Below are 19,132 nucleotides of genomic sequence, written 5' to 3'. Positions count from 1 at the left end.
ATTTTTTGTTAGCATGTAAAGCAAGACTTTCATGCTGTTTACTAAACATCAAGTTTTGAAGGGCGCTATTGAGAAATACACTATAAGGAGAGTTGCATATTTAAATACTAAGCAAGTACTAATGTATTAAAATATAGTGATACATACATGACATTTATTTTAATATTTTATATTATATCCGGTTAAATTAAGTACAAATTCACAGTTTTAAAACTGGCCTTTGTCTGACATATGTCCAAGTAAAATAGACACATTTGTTTGTGAGACAAAAAATCTGTTAAAATTTACTTCTTAATTTGTACTCAATATAACAGACACATTAACAATTTTTAGAAAACAGTATTTTTGAGATCTTTTCCAAGTCCGGAGTTATTCTTCGTTTCGCACTAAATTTTCTTTATCATATTTGAACAAAAAGAAGTTTTTATTATTTTACTACATAGAATTTTTGGTCTTAATTATCATTATTTACCCCGGAATTTAAATTTTTTTTTATTCATTAATAACTAGATATTTATCTATCAAATTTAATGATTTCATTAACAAAACTTATTGCAGTTTCGAAAAACCTCCTTCAAATTATAGAAAGGCGAACTTTAATGAGGCGGATTAAGATTTAAGGTTAAAATTTTACTTACTCAATTATATTTCGAATTAATTTAAGGTAAGGCTGACCAATCAAAGCGAAAACCGTATGTTTTTAGGTCTTTATATATATATGTATAAATATTTTGTAAAACATCTAGCGAATCACACTTACTTTTAAAAATATTCATTTTAATTAACGACAATCCGTACATAATAAATAAAAATAATTTATTTACATGCTACAAATAAATCTATTACATTATTTTTTTTAGGTAATTGTGACAAAATACGAACTACATGTAACTTAACATGTACCCTAATTTAAAAAAAAATGTGCTTTTGTTTGTTCAATCCAATTCTAAAAATTTCACTTAATTTGACATTCGATATGAATGCTAACCATAGCGCAAATCGGATAACTTACATTTTTCACTATTTGTTTCTGCTAATAATATTATTTATTATGGAGAGAAATACAAGGTAATTTACGAATGAACTTATTCAATATATGTATGTGCTGTGCTATACAGAACTTTATCATAAAAACAACGTTTTTCCTTGGATAACTCAAAACATTAATTAAAAATGATTTAACAAAAGTATATTTATTGTGCTGTGATGATGACAGCTGACCGTGGCCTATCAGTCTTTTTAAGACTGTTGGCTTCGTCTACCCTTCAAGGGATATGGACGTGACTGGATGTATATACTGTGATGATAGATGTGGCCTCTGTCTACCGCTCCAAGAATGACATGTGACATTTTTACCATGCTCACACAAGAACGCATGACGCGTGCGTATAAAAAGTTAAATGACAAAAAGTTGAAAACATTCAAACATATAATTAAGTAGATATTTATTTATGTATAACTGTAAATTTAACAAATTACCATAAATCATAGAACAAATGTTGTTGTTTATGACCTTAGCTACCAAGTCTTACAATTTTGACATTTTATTGACAACCCTGTATATTTATTAGGTCAAGGCGTTTCATAATATCCTCCTTTTTAAAGTCAAATTACCGACCAAAAAAAAGTAGGACCCGCGTTTACAAACAAAATCTCTGATACAAGCCTATTCCCTATTTTTAACTGTATGAATCCTAAAGGCTATTGTTCAACAAACGCACTATACTTAACCTCCACCTCCGGCCTGCTTAGTTTAAACATGTTCACCCCATTTTCAGTAACACCAGTACGGCTAAAATCTATCACTTCCAAATTAGGAGCGGACGTTCTCAAATGCACCAAACTCCTATCCGTTATATTCTTATATCCAACTACGGACAAAATTCTCAAATTGGACTTGTTCGGTCTAGAATTCTGCGGGTTAGGCGGACCGCCTATGTGGAACACATTTATATTATCATCATCCGAATGACCGAAGCTGCGTATAGCCGAGTCAGTTATCAAGTCATGATTGTTCGTTGTTTGTTGATTTAAGAACGACAATTGTTCCAGAGGCCATCTTCTCAAGTCATCACCGTTGACTTCATTAGGTGCAGCCAACCTACAAACCGGTCTCAATTGGTGTCCAACATTCACAAAAAGAACATGAGCAAGCGGTCTCACTTCAATGTTATCATTCACATTACCATTTCTGAGGTTAGCCTCAATTATATTCACTTCAACTTGGCCGTTGTTACTTCTTTGTTCATTAAGATCTCCGTTCAGAACTACATCTTCTCTAACTACATTAGCTTCACCGTTGCCATCAGAATTCACAGCTCCATCACCCAAATCATTATTAAACTGTCCAGTTTTCACATCACCACCATCACATTCACTTGATTTCGTTTCATCACCGTTTTCATCACTATTTTCGAATTGTTCTTCATCGGAGTCCCATGAGGAGTCTGTCAGTGAGCGCCTCCTCTTGGAAGGCCCGGGCTCTTCTGTTATTTGCGCTGTGCGTTTCAGATCGCGAGTAGACTTCTTAGTGGTTTCTTGTCTGTAATAGTTGAAAACATTAGGTTACGAGTTAGTCTTTTCGGGACTATTGGCTCTGTCTACCTCGTAAGGGATATAGACGTGACTATATGTATGTATGTATGTATTAGGTTACGACGGCCTCTTCGGCGCAGCGGTAATACGCTTGTCTGTGACACCGGAGGTCCCGGGTTCGAATCCCGGTCAGGGCGTGATGAGAAACGAACCTTCTCTGATTGGTTTAGGTCTTGGATGTTTATCTATATAAGTATTTATTATAAATATAGTATCGTTGAGTTAGTATCTCGTAACACAAGTCTCGAACTTACTTCGAGGCTAACTCAATCTGTATAATTTATCCCGTATATGTATATTTATTTAGCTATTTATTCAGAACTCGTCTTATCATTAGACTCGCAATTAATATTATATATAAGCGAAAGTTAGTTTTCCTCCTGGCTTTAGTCCCGGTTGCATCCTCACCACTCTGGAGAGGAGCCCGGGGTATGTCTTCGACCATGGATCCTGGATTGGGTGAGTCAGGTTTTACACGAAGCGACTCCCGTCTGACCTCCGCAACCTTTGCAGGGGTACTTAACGCATATTGGATTATAACATGGACCATAAAGGACCAGTCTATTTCTTTCCCATGGGTGTCGTAAAAGACGATTAAGGGATAGGCTTATAAACTTAGGATTCCTCATACATATATAAACATATAATCACGCCTATATCCCTTGCGGGTTCGACAGAGCCGTAATAATGGTTGTGGAAATCCAAAACCTCTCATTTATGGGGGGAAAAAAATGGAACTTACTCGAAGCCATCCGTACATTGGTTGAAGGGCAAACCGTGGAAGCATTGCTCGTCCGGTTTAACGCCCCTTTTGCCCTTAGGACGTTTCAATATGTACTTGAAGTATTCCGGTTCCTGTAAATAGAATGGGAATTAATATTATTGTAGTTCCTTTATTGTGCCGTGTGGTTCCCGGCATCAATAAAAAAATGAATAGGACCACTCCATCTCGTTCCCATGGATGTCGTAAACGGCGATAAAGGGATAGGCTTATAAATTTGGGATTCTTCTTTCAGGCGATGGGCTAGCAACCCCTCACTATTTGAATCTCAATTCTATCATTAAGCCAAACAGCTGAACGTGACCTATCAGTCTTTTCAAGACTGTTGGCTCTGTCTACCCCGCAAGGTATATAGATGTGACCATATGTATGTATGTAGTTCCTTTATTGTTTGCCCTTTGACTGGAAGTGATCCCTTCATAGGATAATATGGCAATATAGGATAAATTAATTGCAAGTGATTTGTTTCATTTATAACTATGTACCATTTCTTTGTTTCTGTGATAATGATAAAGTTATATTTTTTTATAAACAATGTCGTGATTTGTTGGCAATTTTTTTTTCATTATACGTCTAAAAGTTGTTTGTATTGAAAAAATTGCGGCGACGGATACCTGCTATTTCATACAGGTAATGCAATAAAGATATTACAAACAAACATATAATATGCCATCAAAAATATTCTGTGAAAAACCCAAGTCTCAGTCTGTCTACCGTAAAAAGTTGTGTGATCCATGTAATACCAAATCGGTTAATCTATTTTAGTCTCTACTTAAAGGACCTTCTGTCTTAAGTTATTACATAAGTTATTATCATGCCAATATTAAAAATATTTCACTTTTTAAACAAATAGTACGACTCCTCCCTCAAGGATGAATAATTTCTTTGCTCCTTATAGTTGCATGTTATACAGCCTAAAGCCTTCCTCGATAAATGGTCTATTTAACGCAAAAAGAATTTTGCAATTCGAACCACTAGTTCCTGAGATTAGCGCGATCAAACAAACAAACAAACTCTTCAGCTTTATAATATTAGTATAGATATAGTATCGTCGAGTTAGTATCTCGTAACACAAGTGTCGAACTTACTTTGAGGCTAACTCAATCTGTGTAATTTGTCCTGTATATATCCACACTCCACACTAATAATAAAGAGGAAAGATTTGTATTTTTGTATGTTTGTGTGGAATAAACTCAAAAACTACTGGTCCGATTTTGATAAAATTTGGCACAGATATAGAATAGACCTTCAAAAGTGACATAGGCTTAAATTTGTTTTGAAATAAATTTATTTCAAAATATAAAACACAAAAATATGTCCACCCGTGCGAAGCCAGGGCGGGCCGATAGTTTATTATAAATATATATAGTGCCGTTTGGTTCCCGGCACCAACAGAAAAAAAAGAATAGGTCCACTCCATTCCTTCCCGTGGATGTCGTAAAAGGCGACTGAGGGACAAGAGCACATACAGCTAGGTGCCACAAAAGCACACCCAAAGAGGGTTGACGTCAGGCAGGCGGCCGGTCATAAAACTAAAGCCAAAGCTTTCCAGTATGATTAGTGATAAAACTAACATACTGTGCCGACCCCACGTAGAAAGTGGGAAAAGGTAACGACGAAGAAGAAGAAGATATTTTATTATTATTATATTACTTATTGAAATAAGATGAAAATGAATCGCGTAATCATGTAATCTTGGGAATGTTGTGATGTGAAAGAAGATGTAGTTACAGGAATAGAAAAGGGTATGTTGAGATGGTTTGGTCATGTGGAGAGGATGAATGAAAGCAGGTTGACTAAGCAGATATACAAGGAGAGTGTGGAGGGAAAGGTCGGGGTGGGAAGACCTAGACGAACGTATCTTGATCAAATTAAGGACGTCCTGGCAAAGGGTCAGGTCAAAAGTACCCGAAACCGCCGAGCTTGCATGAAGAGAGTTATGAATGTGGATGAAGCAAAGGAAGTATGCAGGGATCGTGGCAAGTGGAAAGAGGTAGTCTCTGCCTACCCCTCCGGGAAAGAGGCGTGAGTTTATGTATGTATGTATGTTTATTACTTATTATAGATATTTTATGTATGTATGTATGTATATAGACAGTGACCTGTGCCTCCCAGCCGTGTAGTTCTGCGGCGGGCGGCAGCGTGTCGCCCGCGTGGTGCGCGTGCGGCGCCGCGCACGTCTCCCGCGCCGACGACAGGTACAGCTCCTCGAGCCGCGGCAGCCAGCCCAGCGCCGTCGCCTCCGAGTCGCCCAGCGGGGAGCCGCGCAAGTCGAACACCTGCTTGTTGATAATAAATTTTGACCAACTGGGACGATGTTGTCGTAAAAGACTCAATCGTTGAATTCAGTGTCGCTTCATAAAAAATCGTATGTTACAGGCGCCGTATGGGCCGCGCACATTCCTTTTATGAAGAGCGCCTTGAGCATTTTCATGTTATACCCCGCTCATTGTTCGTCGTGTGTGATTATATTAATATGATGATGAGATAATAAGTGAATGCATGAGTGAATGAGTTAATGAATAATTAAATGTGTTAATAATGAGTGAGCGAATGAACGAACGAACGAATGAATGAGTGAATGCATGAGTGAATTAATGTATGAATGAGTTAATAAGGAATGAGTACGAGTACTAGTAACGAATGAGTGAGTGAATGAATGAGTGAGTGAATGAGTGACGGAATGAGTGAGTGAATGAGTGAGTGAATGAATGAACGAGTGAACGAATGAGTGAATGAAATAGTGAACGAACGAGTGAACGAACGAACGAATGAATGAATGAAACTGTAAACAGAGCGGGCGACCTGCAGCGCGCGGAAGCCGTAGCGCGCGGCGAGCGAGGCGTACGCGACGCACTCGGCGAGGCGCGCGCAGCGGGCGGCGCGCAGGCGGCGCAGCGCGCGCAGCTTGCTCAGCGGCAGCAGGCACGCCGCCTCCAGCCAGCCGCACTCCGACACGTCCAACTCCTGGCGGATACAATACAATAGAATAGATTGAGATAATTCTACTCTATCCTTAGTATATGTTATTTTTATGTATTTACTAGAGGCCGCCCGCGACTTCGTCCGCATGGAAACCCTATCAATCCCGCGGGAACTCTGGGATAAAAAGTAGCCTATGTGTTATTCTGGGTCTTCAGCTACCTACATACCAAATTTCATGGTAATCGGTTCAGTAGTTTTTGCGTGAAAGAGTAACAAACATCCATACAAACTTTCGCCTTTATAATAGTAGTAGGATATGTATTATATATATGTAGATATATATTATGTTTGTATTTTATTATGTTCAAACATTTATTTATCTTGCTCTGCGCCAACGCCAATCTCCTGTTTGGTTTCCTTCCACCCAAAGGTTGACTGGAAGAGATTGCTTTAGCGATAAGTCCGCCTTTGTACCATCTATATCTGCTTTGTGTTGTTTTGTATGTTTTACTCTTATGGTGCAATAAAGAGTTTTATCTATCTATCTATCTAGATTTATTTTCAAAATTGGATACAAGGTATCACTTGTTGACGTCGCATCACTTAAATCTAATTATAACTACTGCCACTTCCAAAGCGCGTGTGCAGAAGAAGCGGCGGAACAAACTGCACTGCAGCATTTTCATCGGACGTCAATTTACAAATATAGTAGATCTCGTAAATCTAAATCGTGGACGAATGCACTTTGTCTACATTAAAAAACATGAATGAATGTAAATCTAATTATGTCAATACGAATATTTCGTCAAATAAAATAAAAATAAAGATAAAATAAAATATGTACATACTGTACAAATTATGTCAAGACCATGTCAAAAACGCACAAGCATTTAAGAGGTCATGTCAAGCTCGGGCCACACACGTTTATCATTAATATAATCCTCCGTGCTGTGTACATATATAATGTCAAATAACAAATAAATACACCTAAATACAATCTATACTAATATTATAAAGATGAAGAGTTTATTTGTATGTTTAAACGCACTAATCTCAGGAACTACTGGTTAAAATTGAAAAATTGTATTTGTGTTGAATAGACCATTTATCGAGGAAGGCTTAAGGCTTTATACTTATAAAATCACGCTGCAACTATAAGGAGCAAAGATAAATATGGAATGACGGGGAAAATTATTCATCCTTGAGGGTTTCAATGATGGCCAAACTAACTATTCCGCGCGGACGAAGTCGCGGGCACAGCTAGTTCTCTCAAAAAATTAAATTCGCTTTTTAAATCGTTATCTCACCTCCAAGTCGGGCAACACATTCTGTATCTTGAACAGGAAGGACTTGTCCAGCGGCATGTTGTAACACTTGGTGCCGCGCAGAGACAAACTTGTCAGGCGCGGTGGGAAGTGGCTCAGAGAAATCTGTCAACGGAAAACATGATTTCTGTAACTGTATATAAAAAAATATTCCGTGTGGTACTACTCTTTTCTACTCCAGTCTACTCTATTCCACCCTATTTCACTCTATTCCATCCTATTCCACACTACTCAACTCTATTCCACTCTACTCAACTCTATTTCACTCTACTCCACTCCATTCCACTCTACTCAACTCTATTCCACTCTATTCCACCCTTTTCCACTCTATACCACTCTATTCCACTCTACTCAACTCTATTCCACTCTATTCCACCCTTTTCCACTCTATACCACTCTATACCACTCTATACCACTCTATTTCACCCTATTCCACTCTATACCACTCTATTCCACTCTATTCCATCCTATTCCAATCTATACCACTCTATTCCATCCTATACAACTCTATTCCATCCTATTCCATCCCATTCCACTCTATTCCACTCTATTCCACCCTATTCCACTCTACTTAACTCTATTCCACTCTACTCCACTCTATTCCACTCTATTCCACTCTATTCCACCCTATAGGTTTAAAGATATTTATTCTCAAAAAAGACATGACATGAGAACATATTTAAAGAGTAAAAAGTATTACATTCGCCTTGTTCGCACACACCCTGTTTGCACCCTAGCAATGCATTCACTGTTTTTATCTTAGCCACTTTATGTACGTACTTCCTATAAAACATTTAAGCTAATAATGTTTCATAATATATTCTGCAAGTTTAACCTTGAATGCATTAAATGGATTAACATTTTTTAAGTCAGACGGTAGTTTGTATAAAACTGTGCGCCTTCGAAGGTAATTGATTTTTTCCCATAGTTCGTTCTCGTCTTGGGTAGAACCAAAAAGCTAGCGCGACGCGTGCATCTTCGTGTTATTTGTTTCACCTTTGTGAATGCTAAACTAGCATGGAGTGAGCTATTCCACTCTATTTCACCCTATTCCACTCTACTCAACTCTATTCCACCCTATTCCACTCTATACCACTCTACTCCACTCTATTCCACCCTATTCCACTCTATTCCACCCTATTCCACTCTACTCAACTCTATTCCACCCTATTCCACTCTATTCCACTCTATTCCACCCTATTCCACTCTACTTAACTATTCCACTCTACTTAATTCTATTCCACTCTATTCCACCCTATTCCACTTTATTCCACTATATCCCACTCTATACCACCCCATTCCACTTTATTCCACTCTAACTGCTAAGAGTCTAAATCGCGCAAGCAATCATTTCACGGATTGGGGCTATATATAGCAACCTCCGACACAACGTCCTCCGTCGCGCGGTTCCCCAAGCATCACATCACACACAAGCCTACAGGAACATCTTCTCGATAAGTTTCAACACGCTAAAAACGGCGAAAATGGAACAACTTACATTGCTACAGTTAATATCGCAATACTCGATCGCCAATTCCGTAAGCGAGCACTGCAGCGACGCTTGTCGTAGGAGACACGGCGACAAAGGGAACACGGGACCGGGGCAGGCGGTGTCCGGGGACGGCCTATGAGACCGGGGCATATCCTCGTCGGGCCAAGACGGGGACACGCTGGGCCTGAAATACATACGTCAAAATGTTGTTAATTCTAATTTTAAAAATAAAAAAATATATACACATAATTATGGCTTTCAGCAGCTTTCAGCAGACCGCGTACCGCTCACGGAGAGCGTTAAGGAGTATGATGGGTGTGAAATTGAGTGACCGGATAAGGATAAGCGTGATAAGGGAATGTTGTGATGTGAAAGAAGATGTAGTTACAGGAATAGAAAAGGGTATGTTGAGTTGGTTCGGTCATGTGGAGAGGATGAATGAAAACAGGTTGACTAAGCAGATATACGAGGAGAGTGTGGAGGGAAAGGTCGGAGTGGGAAGACCTAGACGAACGTATCTTGATCAAATTAAGGACGTCCTGGTAAAGGGTCAGGTCAAAAGTACCCGAAACCGCCGAGCTTGCATGAAGAGAGTTACGAATGTGGATGAAGCGAAGGAAATATGCAGAGATCGTGGCAAGTGGAAAGAGGTAGTCTCTGCCTACCCCTCCGGGAAAGAGGCGTGATTTTATGTATGTATGTATGTATGTCTATCCCTTGCGGGGTGCACAGAGCCAACAATTTTGAAAAGAATGGCCACGTTCAGCTGTTCGGCTCGATGATGGAATTGAGATTCAAATAGTGACACAGGTTGCTAGCCCATCACCTTAAAAAAGAATCCCAAGTTTCTTAGCCTATCCCTAAGTCGCCTTTTACGACATCTGACAGAAACGAAGTGTTTCTATTGGTACCGGGAACCACACGGCTCCTATGTATGTATGTATGTATATATCTCAGCATCTATGTATATAAATAAATAATTAAATAAATTGTCATTTCGTTATTTCTCGACTCTCACCTCGGTAATTGATATAAGTGAAACTCCCGGCTGGGCCAAGCTGAAATTATAAAAAAATATATTATCTAATATATATAAATAAATAAATATATACCGGACAAATAACACTGATTGAGTTAGAATCTAAGTAAGTTCTAGACTTGTGTTACGAGTTACTTACTCAACGATATTATATTTTATAATAAATACTTATATAGATAAACATCCAAGACCCAGGCCAATCAGAAAAAGTTCTTTTCTCATCATGCCCTGGCCGGGATTCAAACCCGGGACCTCCGGTGTCACAGACAAGCGTTCTACCGCTGCGCCACAGAGGCCGTCTTTTATTAATGTAAGAAGAAAATAAAAACTGAAGCATTAATGAAACTAACTCTGACGGCCTCTGTGGCTCAGCGGTAGTACGCTTGTCTGTGACACCGGAGGTCCCGGGTTCGAATCCCGGCCAGGGCATGATGAGAAAAGAACTTTTTCTGATTGGCCTGGGTCTTGGATGTTTATCTATATAAGTATTTATTATAAAATATAGTATCGTTGAGTTAGTATCTCGTAACACAAGTCTCGAACTTACTTCGAGGCTAACTCAATCAGTGTAATTTGTCCCGTATATATTTATTTATTTATATTTATTTATAACTTTTTATTTAAGTTCAGAAATTTACATTTAAATTGACTCTTGGCTCTGTCTAAACCGTAAGGAATATAGACGTGATCAACGTACTTTAGCTAAGTACTTTTGTTATTAATATATCACTTGTGGGGTAGACAGAGCCAACATTCAACTAAGACTCTTCTCTCTGTCTAAACCGTAAGGAATAAAGACGTGATCAACTTACTCCGCGGTGGCGGGGCACTCCGTCCCGATGTCCCGGCTTCGTCCGCCTTCTCCCCGGACTTAACTTCCGTTTCCTTCCGCGGATGATTCACGTGTCCTTGACAACTGAAATATAAATGAACATTACATACTTCAATACTCCATTACTCATGATAAAGTTAAATAAAATCAAGCGTCACCAGCAACCCGCCAGGGGTTCGCACGGGGGTATCATTATTGATTTTTATACAAATTTTTGTATATAATTGCCGTGAACGTGGCCTATCAGTATTTTCAAGACTATTGGCTCTGTCTACCCCGCAAGGGATGTAGACGTGACCATATGACATAATGGCCTCTTAAATGCTTGTGCATTTTTGACATGGTGTTGACATAATTTGTACAGTGTGTACATATTTTATTTTATCTTTATTTATTTGACGAAATATCGAATTCGTATTGAAATAACTAGTTCTACATTCATTCATGTTTTTTAATGTAGACAATATGTATTCGTTCATGATTTAGATTTAAGAGATCTATATTTGTACATTGACGTCCGATGAAAATGCTGCAGTGTAGTTTGTTTCGCCGCTTCTTCTACACATGCGCTTTGGAAGCGGTAGTAGTTATAATTAGATTTAAGTGATGTGACGTCAATAAGTGATATCTTGTATCCAATTTTGAAAATAAATCTATTCTATTCTATGTATGTATAATTGCCGTGTGATTACCGGCACCAATAAAAAAAAAGGACCACTCCTTCCCTTTCCCATGGATGTCGTAAAAGGCGACTAAAGGATAAGTTAATAAACTTGCTATTCTATCTAAGGGCTTAATCTTTTGCTTTAGAAGCTAATATATCTGTAATCATAATCACACACTGTTCCAACAATCTCCACATCATTAAGCCTACAACCTTCTATTTATATGCATAGTCCTAGAAAACGGCTTACAAATCAAGCGAAGAACTCACCCCTTGAATTGTTCAGCGAACCCTTTAATCTTGAGCCGTGTGGTGCCCGCGTGCAGGGCGTGAGCGAGCAGCCAGCGGAGCCTCCGCCGGCCGCACGGGGCTCCGCGCGCGTCCACATCCTGCCACAGCGAGCGATCCCGGATCAGAGACGCTAGGCGAGTGCACGTGCTGAGGGGAAGTGATTTTAATCATGTGTGTCATTCTGTGCTGTGTGGTTTGAAAATTCTTCTAATCAATATAATATATAAAACTCTTTCGTTTTGAACGAGTTTTATATTTGTTGATTGTTCTGATACATATAGTCAAGTCTATATCCCTTGCGGGGTAGACAGAGCCAACAAAACCACAGCAACTTTTACTATGGCTGCTGCTGCTTCTGCTTTGTGTTGTTTTGTATGTTTTACTCTTATGGTGCAATAAAGAGTTTTATCTATCTATCTATCTATGGCATATATGAAGAAGGTTGCCTACAAGCCGCAACAAAGGTGTTTGAAATACTCACAAGCCCAGTGCTTTCAGGTCAAAGGCCTCACAGTAGCGCAGTATACAAAGCAGCACATCATCCGACAAGTCCAGAAGTGAAATGTGCTTCCCTTCCTCCAGGGACGACTTGTGGGGGCCCTCTGAAATATATAGAAAACAGGTGGCTGTAATAATATCACTAATTATGGACAAAATTCTTATTAATGGAAAACCATTTATCTGTAAATGCTGATATTTATATCTTGAATTTTTACTTTCCTAAATTGAGGTAGACTTATAAACAATTCTTCTCTACAAGCTCTGTAGTCGATGACTGACGAAAAATAAGTTTCGATAAGAAGAAAAATAAGGGATATAGGTGAATAAAAGCGAATAAAAAAAATTATATATGTGGGTACCAAGACAAAAAAAGTACTCATGAAATTAAAACTCTACTTACCATCCTGAACGTACCCGCTATCATCAAACTCCTTTTTATCATCATCATCAGCTTTCAAACTTCCCATTTTATAATAAATAACAATCAAATGTTAAATGATTACAGACGCCACTTTGCGTTTCAATAAAACTAAAATACACTCAAAACAAAGAAACTTCGTCGAATATGGGATTAATAAACCGGCTGTTATAAACAGAAAAGTTTTGGAACAAGTCCAAATGTTATTTTTTGAGATTTCATTTGAAAAACAAGGACAAGAAAAGAAACACAAGCCTGAACTGACAAAACAAGATGACAAACAAAAAGTAATACTGACTTTGACAGTTATGATGAGAGGAAAAAAACAAGTAAAAAAAGCACAATTGCGCTGCAATCGTAATTTACCGAATACTTAAATGACTTCAATCGATTGATTATAAATAGGTGTTTGTAAAAAATAAATGTTTGGTCCTGTGCTTTAGCTAAAATATTTTCTATACTCACCATTACACACGTCGAAGACTTAAAATTTTCCCAGAATATTTTGTTTGTTACCTTTCTAAATAAGTAATTTATATAAAAATAAAGTATATAGTTAAATAAAAATATTACTGAATGCTTTTATATCGTCATTAAGCTAACTTTTTATGTCAATATATAGCTACAAAATAAAACCGATACAAAAACCATCATTTTGACATTGACAATCTCTTAATTTTACTTGACATTGATATTTCTTTTCCTTCACGAACGTGCTGCAAATTGCAACGCACGTCTCAATAACAAAAATATTTTCTGATCAACTATGGCGAAATCATTACGCAGTAGATGGAAGCGAAAATGTCGAGCTATCAAGCGGGAACGATATGCTGTAAAAGAACTGGCCAGGTTAAAGAAAATGCTTGGTATTAAAGAGGAAGAAAAGGTAACAGAAAGTGAGGTTATGGAATCAGATCAAGTGATATTTTTGGATGCTGGTCAAATTGGCAAGAAAAAGCGCAAAAATCTGGAGAAACCTGCCGAGGAGGATCCTGACGATGTGGAAATGAGTTCGGACGACGAAAAAATTGAAGTTGAAGGAGATAATGGTAAAAAACGCGTCTTTAGTTCAAAAACTTTAAAGGATCAAAACGGACAATATCCAGTCTGGCTGCACAAGAGGAAAATAGCGAAAATAAATAAAGTCGGCGCCAAGAAAAATATCAAAAAGAAAGCCAAGAAACGCAGAAAGTAATTGTAAGTGAATATAATAAAAAATTTAAATTTATTAAATCTTTTATTTAATTATCTTATATAGCATACATTACGTTTTCATTCCTTACGTGGTAGACACAGCCAATAGGTGAGAAAAGACAAAGGCTCTCACACTACATTCAGCTGAATGGCTTAATGATGATGCTAAGAGAGTTAATGATATAAACATTTTTCAGATGAGCAGTCGAAAATTAATATTTGTAATTAATTGACAGCCTTCTGGTCTAATAGTTTACCATCATAAGGGTTTTACGGCATATGGCACTAAATACTTCAAATTATATTACATAAATTTGTACAAAATAATATCTCTGTGGCATCACAATAAATTACAGCAACTTCACTATTTTGTATTAAAAAATAACAGCAGAGGTGACCATATCACTAAAAGCCTTTCTATTGTGACCTTTTTTAATAACAAAGGGGAAATCCATTTTATGGTCGACCCCCAGGGTCTTGAGTGTCGGACATCAAGTTGTTATCTGCCACGTAAGTTAAAAACTACAACAATAAAAAGGATTGTGCTAGTAAAAACGAATACACAAACTAACAAAAAGATTTCATCACAATAATATAATTAAGCTTCGACTAACTTCATATCACAATGTCATCAATCATAGCTGATCCAATTTTCCACCCTTTAAGGGCCAAAAATGAGTGGTCTATTCCAAAATACCCATTATAAAGGATCTATACATAAATAACATTGGCTTTACAAAATCTTTGATGTATATAATGTTATCTAAGCATCATATGCCGTGGCCCTTATTAATGCCTTCTTTAGTTCAGTGGTGTGTACCAGCCCAGCAATGTGGTGTTTGAGGAAGGGATACAACACTACAATGTTGCAAATAGTGCAAAAACAGAGCTTTGAGTTCAACTGAAAAAAAAATTTTGATGTTAAAAAAGTGAGTGTATTTTATCTGGAACCAAAAAGTTTAGGATGTTTTTTGATAATAGAAAAAAAAAGAAAATCTTGCCAAACTTGATTTTTTTAAATAATTTATGAAAATCACCATTAAACTATTAAACCAATTTTTGATATTGTTTAAACATAGTTAAATTGTTGAGGTCGAGCATAAAAATAAAATATATATATCTCATATCACGATGTTCATTCCCGTACTCCTCTGAAATAGCTTGACCGATTCTCATTAAATTTTGTGAGTAGGTCTGAGAATTGGCCAATGTCTATTTTTCATACCCACAAAATGCAGAACAATGTTTGCCGAGACAGCTAGAAAAATATATTCATAACCTAATTAAGTGCATGCATTGCTTGCATGTTTGAAACATATTTCTGAGAATTCAATCAGTAAATACCTACTTTCATAAGAGAGAGCATTATAAGAACTTACTTTTCTTATCAAATTTTCTCCATAATCTTCAACATGAGGGTAGGTGCGCATACGATGTTTATGAGCTGCGCTATTGATGTGGTTATCCTTATAATTCGTATCCAACTCCATGTCAATCCCACAGAAGATACATTTAAACATGTCCTTGGTTTTCATTATCCCTTGGTACGCGTCTGAAGTTACCAAGACTTTTTTACTGTCTTTTAAAGTTAGAATAACATTCTGCGCTTCTCCAACACCTATTTTAGATGAATCGTCCAAGTTGCCGGATAATTTCGGCTGGCGTAAGGCTGGTATGGCCATTATAGAGAAACTTTAAACTAAGTTATGTACGTTCTTTTATTGGTAATTATTATCCTTGATTGACAGAGTTTAAAATCTGAAACTGATCTAAACTTTTTCTGACAGCCGGCCGGTCCACAGATATTAGAATGGCTTGCCGACGAACAAGCAAAGGAAACAAGTTATGCTAGGGTTGCCAGCAGCCGTCGGTACTCATATTTATTTACATACATACATACGTAGTCACGCCTCTTTTCCGGAGGGGTAGGCAGAGGCTACCTCTTTCCACTTGCCACGATCTCTGCATACTTCCTTCGCTTCACCCACATTCATAACTCTCTTCAGATTTATTTATTTATTTATGTACACAAAATTATATACAGGAGCATTTATTACAGTAATTCTAGTACAAAGGTGCTACTTTGATAGTGGATAATGGATAGTGTCCGAGTTAAATATGCGTATATGGAGGCCTTAGTGTTGAGTGGATAAAACATGAAGATGTAGGTGAAAAAAACAAAACGAAGGAACTGAGAATTACAATATAAGGGTATTTTTAAAAGCTTTTATTTAGTTTGACTTGTTCATACCGAAAAAAGGAATGTATGCATGATAGAATTTAGATTAATATAAAGTGACAGTAAAAGAAGAATCCCAAGTTTATAAGCCTATCCCTTAGTAGCCTTTTACGACATCCATGGGAAAGGGATGGAGTGGTCCTATGCTTTTTTCTATTGATGCCGGGATCCACACGGCACTTTGTTGTTTTTCCGTCAATAACGACGAATAGTCTTAATCGCGCAAGCAAAGATTTCACGGATTGGAGCATATATACAACCTCCGACACAACATCGTCAGAGCCGCAATTCCCTAGGCATAACACATAGCCTGGCGGAAGATCTTCCCTTTGCGGCGGTCGAGCCCGAAATATCGCTCCCGCTACAAAGGCTTGCTCTGGGAGTCGCTTCGTGTAAAAATCTGATACAGGATCCACTTTCAATGGCGAACCCCGGGCTCCTCTCCAGGGTAGTGAAAATGTAACTGAGACTGACGCCAGTTGGAGGAAGCAGATATTAAAAAGTATGTTGTATCAGCGCACTTAACAGCTGCCACTGATAATGAACGGGTTGGCACACTCTTTTTCCTCTCGACGTGAGTCCCACGTCCCTTAACGATGTTTTCACTCACTGTAAAATAGGTAAACTCTGAAACTAAGATGGCGGAGCCACCTCGCAAAACACAAATATTGTCGAACCAGCCCTTAGTACCTGGTTTGTACCTGTTGGTACCTATATCAATGAAATGATATGTGGTTCCTCCATTTTGACGTCAAGATGGAGGACACGACCACGACCACATATCACAATCGATATTTTAGAATTCTTTGAGGTACAAACTTTTTTGATATAGGTACAAACACATACAAACTAGGTACTAAGGGCTGGTTCGACAATATTTGTGTTTTGCGAGGTGGCTCGGTCATCTTGACGTTCATCTGAAACTAATGAAAGTGCATAATTATAGGTAGAATGGCATTGGGTAGTCCTAGTCTATGTCCGCAAAATCTGATCACGTGTAAAACTGGGCATTAAAATAATTATAAAGCTCAAATAAAAAATTGAAACATTTTTTATTATAATAAATAAATATTTATTAAGAAGTTCCACAATAATTGGGTGGTTAATTTTATATTTGAATTTGACAATTTACAAAGAAGACAAATAGCTTAAAAAACAGATGGAGTTACATAATATAGACTAGAACAATATTTTCAGAATAACTTATATATCACAGCACAGCAAATTTAAAATTAAATGGTCATATAGACCACACATTGTAATAAGAAATGATGGGAAGTCTTGCGCGTAAATATAAAAATTTCTGGGGTCGACATAAAACTAGCCTGTGGTGGGCCTGCCCACCCTGCCCCTCCTTACCTACGCCTTGACACTGATTCCCCACCAGAGAGTATAAAAACAAGATGTTTGGATGATGCTGAGCATACTATAGATATAATATAAATATATAATAAAATATAAATATATACGGGACAAATTACACTGATTGAGTTAGCCTCGAAGTAAAGTTCGAGACTTGTGTTACGAGATACTAACTCAACAATACTATATTTTATAATAAATACTTATATAGATAAACATCCAAGACCCAGGCCAATCAGAAAAAGTTCGTTTCTCATCACGCCCTGGCCAGGATTCGAACCCGGGACCTACGGTGACACAGACAAGCATATTACCGCTGCGCCACAGAGGCCGTCAAATTTATTAAATTATAGAAAAACAAGGGTTTCATTTTGCGTTCATAAATATGTTACACTTATTGTAAGACTTACAGGCTCTAGAAAACATTAAGATTTATATTTGTTTTCAAACTTGATTTGCCCCCTCTTTCTCTCGTTGATGTTTCAACTTATGCTTTATAAGTAAATGCGGATGAACATTGATTCCGCACTCCGTACACTGAACCAATTTCTTACGATTATAAGTTGGATACATATTAGTTAAATCAACTTTACTTGTCTCTGTTTTATGAACTTTGATTGCGGTGTTTTTGCTTAGTCGTCTGATCACCAAAGAGTTAACACCTGTTTTGTGGACTTCTATCACTGCGTCACTGTTGAGAACGTTCTCAAACCAAACTTGGTTGATCTTCTTCTGCTCATAGTACGGGGTTTTTGATATCAAATTGAAATGGGCTTGGCGTATGTGGTATCGTAAAGTCGAAAAATTTACGTAATTCTTGCTGCATACTGGGCAAAAATGTATTTTAGTATCTATTGATCTGTAATGTTAGCAAAAATATTAATTTAATTATTACTCTAGTCATTTAAACACTCTACCTACACTGTAGCTTCTTGCTAAATTGCAAATTAATAAAATATAATAATGATAAAAAAGGCATTTAAAATAAAACCTTATACAATACCAATTTCTGCTAGCCTACCCTTGATCAGCATTTACGACCACCGATATCTTGCCATTTAGAAGAATCTGGTCTCTTTCTATTTTCTACTTACCTCAATTTTCTGGGCTTTACTGTTACCTGATTCAAGTTAATTTTTCTATTGCAGCATTTAATGTGATCGCGCAATGATTTTTTATCAATAAATCGATTTTCCGAGCCACAGTTATCACACAAAAAATATTTATTCAAGCTGCTGGTATAAAATAACTTTCTTTGGGTGACTTCAGTTTGAGCCATTAATTATGTTATGTGAGTTTCTAGCAAAGTTGATGAAGCAGATTGAGATTTGTAACATAAATAAAAAGTCTATAAGCAATTTAATTTGCTTTGCTATCCTGAGATAATTGCAAATATTTTGTTTTCTAGCATATTTTCCCGTTTTGACTTTATCATGCTGAGTCCACACCATCGGGAAAAAAAATGTTTTATTAG

At 37.3% G+C, this 19,132-nt stretch overlaps 4 protein-coding genes across 4 annotated transcripts; 1 reads left to right on the top strand and 3 right to left on the bottom strand.

Moving 5' to 3' along the window:
- Window positions 1–1,428: 1,428 nt before the first annotated feature.
- Window positions 1,429–13,132, bottom strand: LOC106133737 (uncharacterized). Its single transcript, XM_013333564.2, has 11 exons — window positions 12,846–13,132; window positions 12,426–12,546; window positions 11,924–12,091; window positions 10,970–11,073; window positions 10,137–10,176; window positions 9,125–9,302; window positions 7,609–7,731; window positions 6,182–6,343; window positions 5,479–5,655; window positions 3,338–3,450; window positions 1,429–2,542 (listed from the first exon to the last, which is right to left on the bottom strand). Exons 1-11 carry the CDS (start codon window positions 12,910–12,912, stop codon window positions 1,702–1,704), a joined length of 2,094 nt encoding a protein of 697 aa, XP_013189018.1. The 5' UTR covers window positions 12,913–13,132; the 3' UTR covers window positions 1,429–1,701.
- Window positions 13,133–13,549: 417 nt separating this feature from the next.
- On the top strand, window positions 13,550–14,096 carry LOC106133689 (protein LLP homolog). The gene has a single exon (XM_013333499.2). It carries the CDS (start codon window positions 13,630–13,632, stop codon window positions 14,056–14,058), a length of 429 nt encoding a protein of 142 aa, XP_013188953.1. The 5' UTR covers window positions 13,550–13,629; the 3' UTR covers window positions 14,059–14,096.
- Window positions 14,097–14,132: 36 nt separating this feature from the next.
- LOC106133688 (uncharacterized) lies at window positions 14,133–15,860 on the bottom strand. Its single transcript, XM_013333498.2, has 2 exons — window positions 15,437–15,860; window positions 14,133–14,958 (listed from the first exon to the last, which is right to left on the bottom strand). The coding sequence occupies exons 1-2, from the start codon at window positions 15,737–15,739 to the stop codon at window positions 14,821–14,823; spliced, it is 441 nt and encodes a 146-aa protein (XP_013188952.1). The 5' UTR covers window positions 15,740–15,860; the 3' UTR covers window positions 14,133–14,820.
- A 1,521-nt stretch (window positions 15,861–17,381) lies between these two features.
- LOC106133696 (uncharacterized) lies at window positions 17,382–19,115 on the bottom strand. Its single transcript, XM_013333507.2, has 2 exons — window positions 18,753–19,115; window positions 17,382–18,517 (listed from the first exon to the last, which is right to left on the bottom strand). The coding sequence occupies exons 1-2, from the start codon at window positions 18,935–18,937 to the stop codon at window positions 18,103–18,105; spliced, it is 600 nt and encodes a 199-aa protein (XP_013188961.1). The 5' UTR covers window positions 18,938–19,115; the 3' UTR covers window positions 17,382–18,102.
- Window positions 19,116–19,132: the final 17 nt, after the last annotated feature.

Source organism: Amyelois transitella, chromosome 28, assembly GCF_032362555.1.
Source record: "Amyelois transitella isolate CPQ chromosome 28, ilAmyTran1.1, whole genome shotgun sequence".
Lineage (NCBI taxonomy): Eukaryota > Metazoa > Arthropoda > Insecta > Lepidoptera > Pyralidae > Amyelois > Amyelois transitella.
This window is presented reverse-complemented; position numbering and strand designations above follow the sequence as displayed.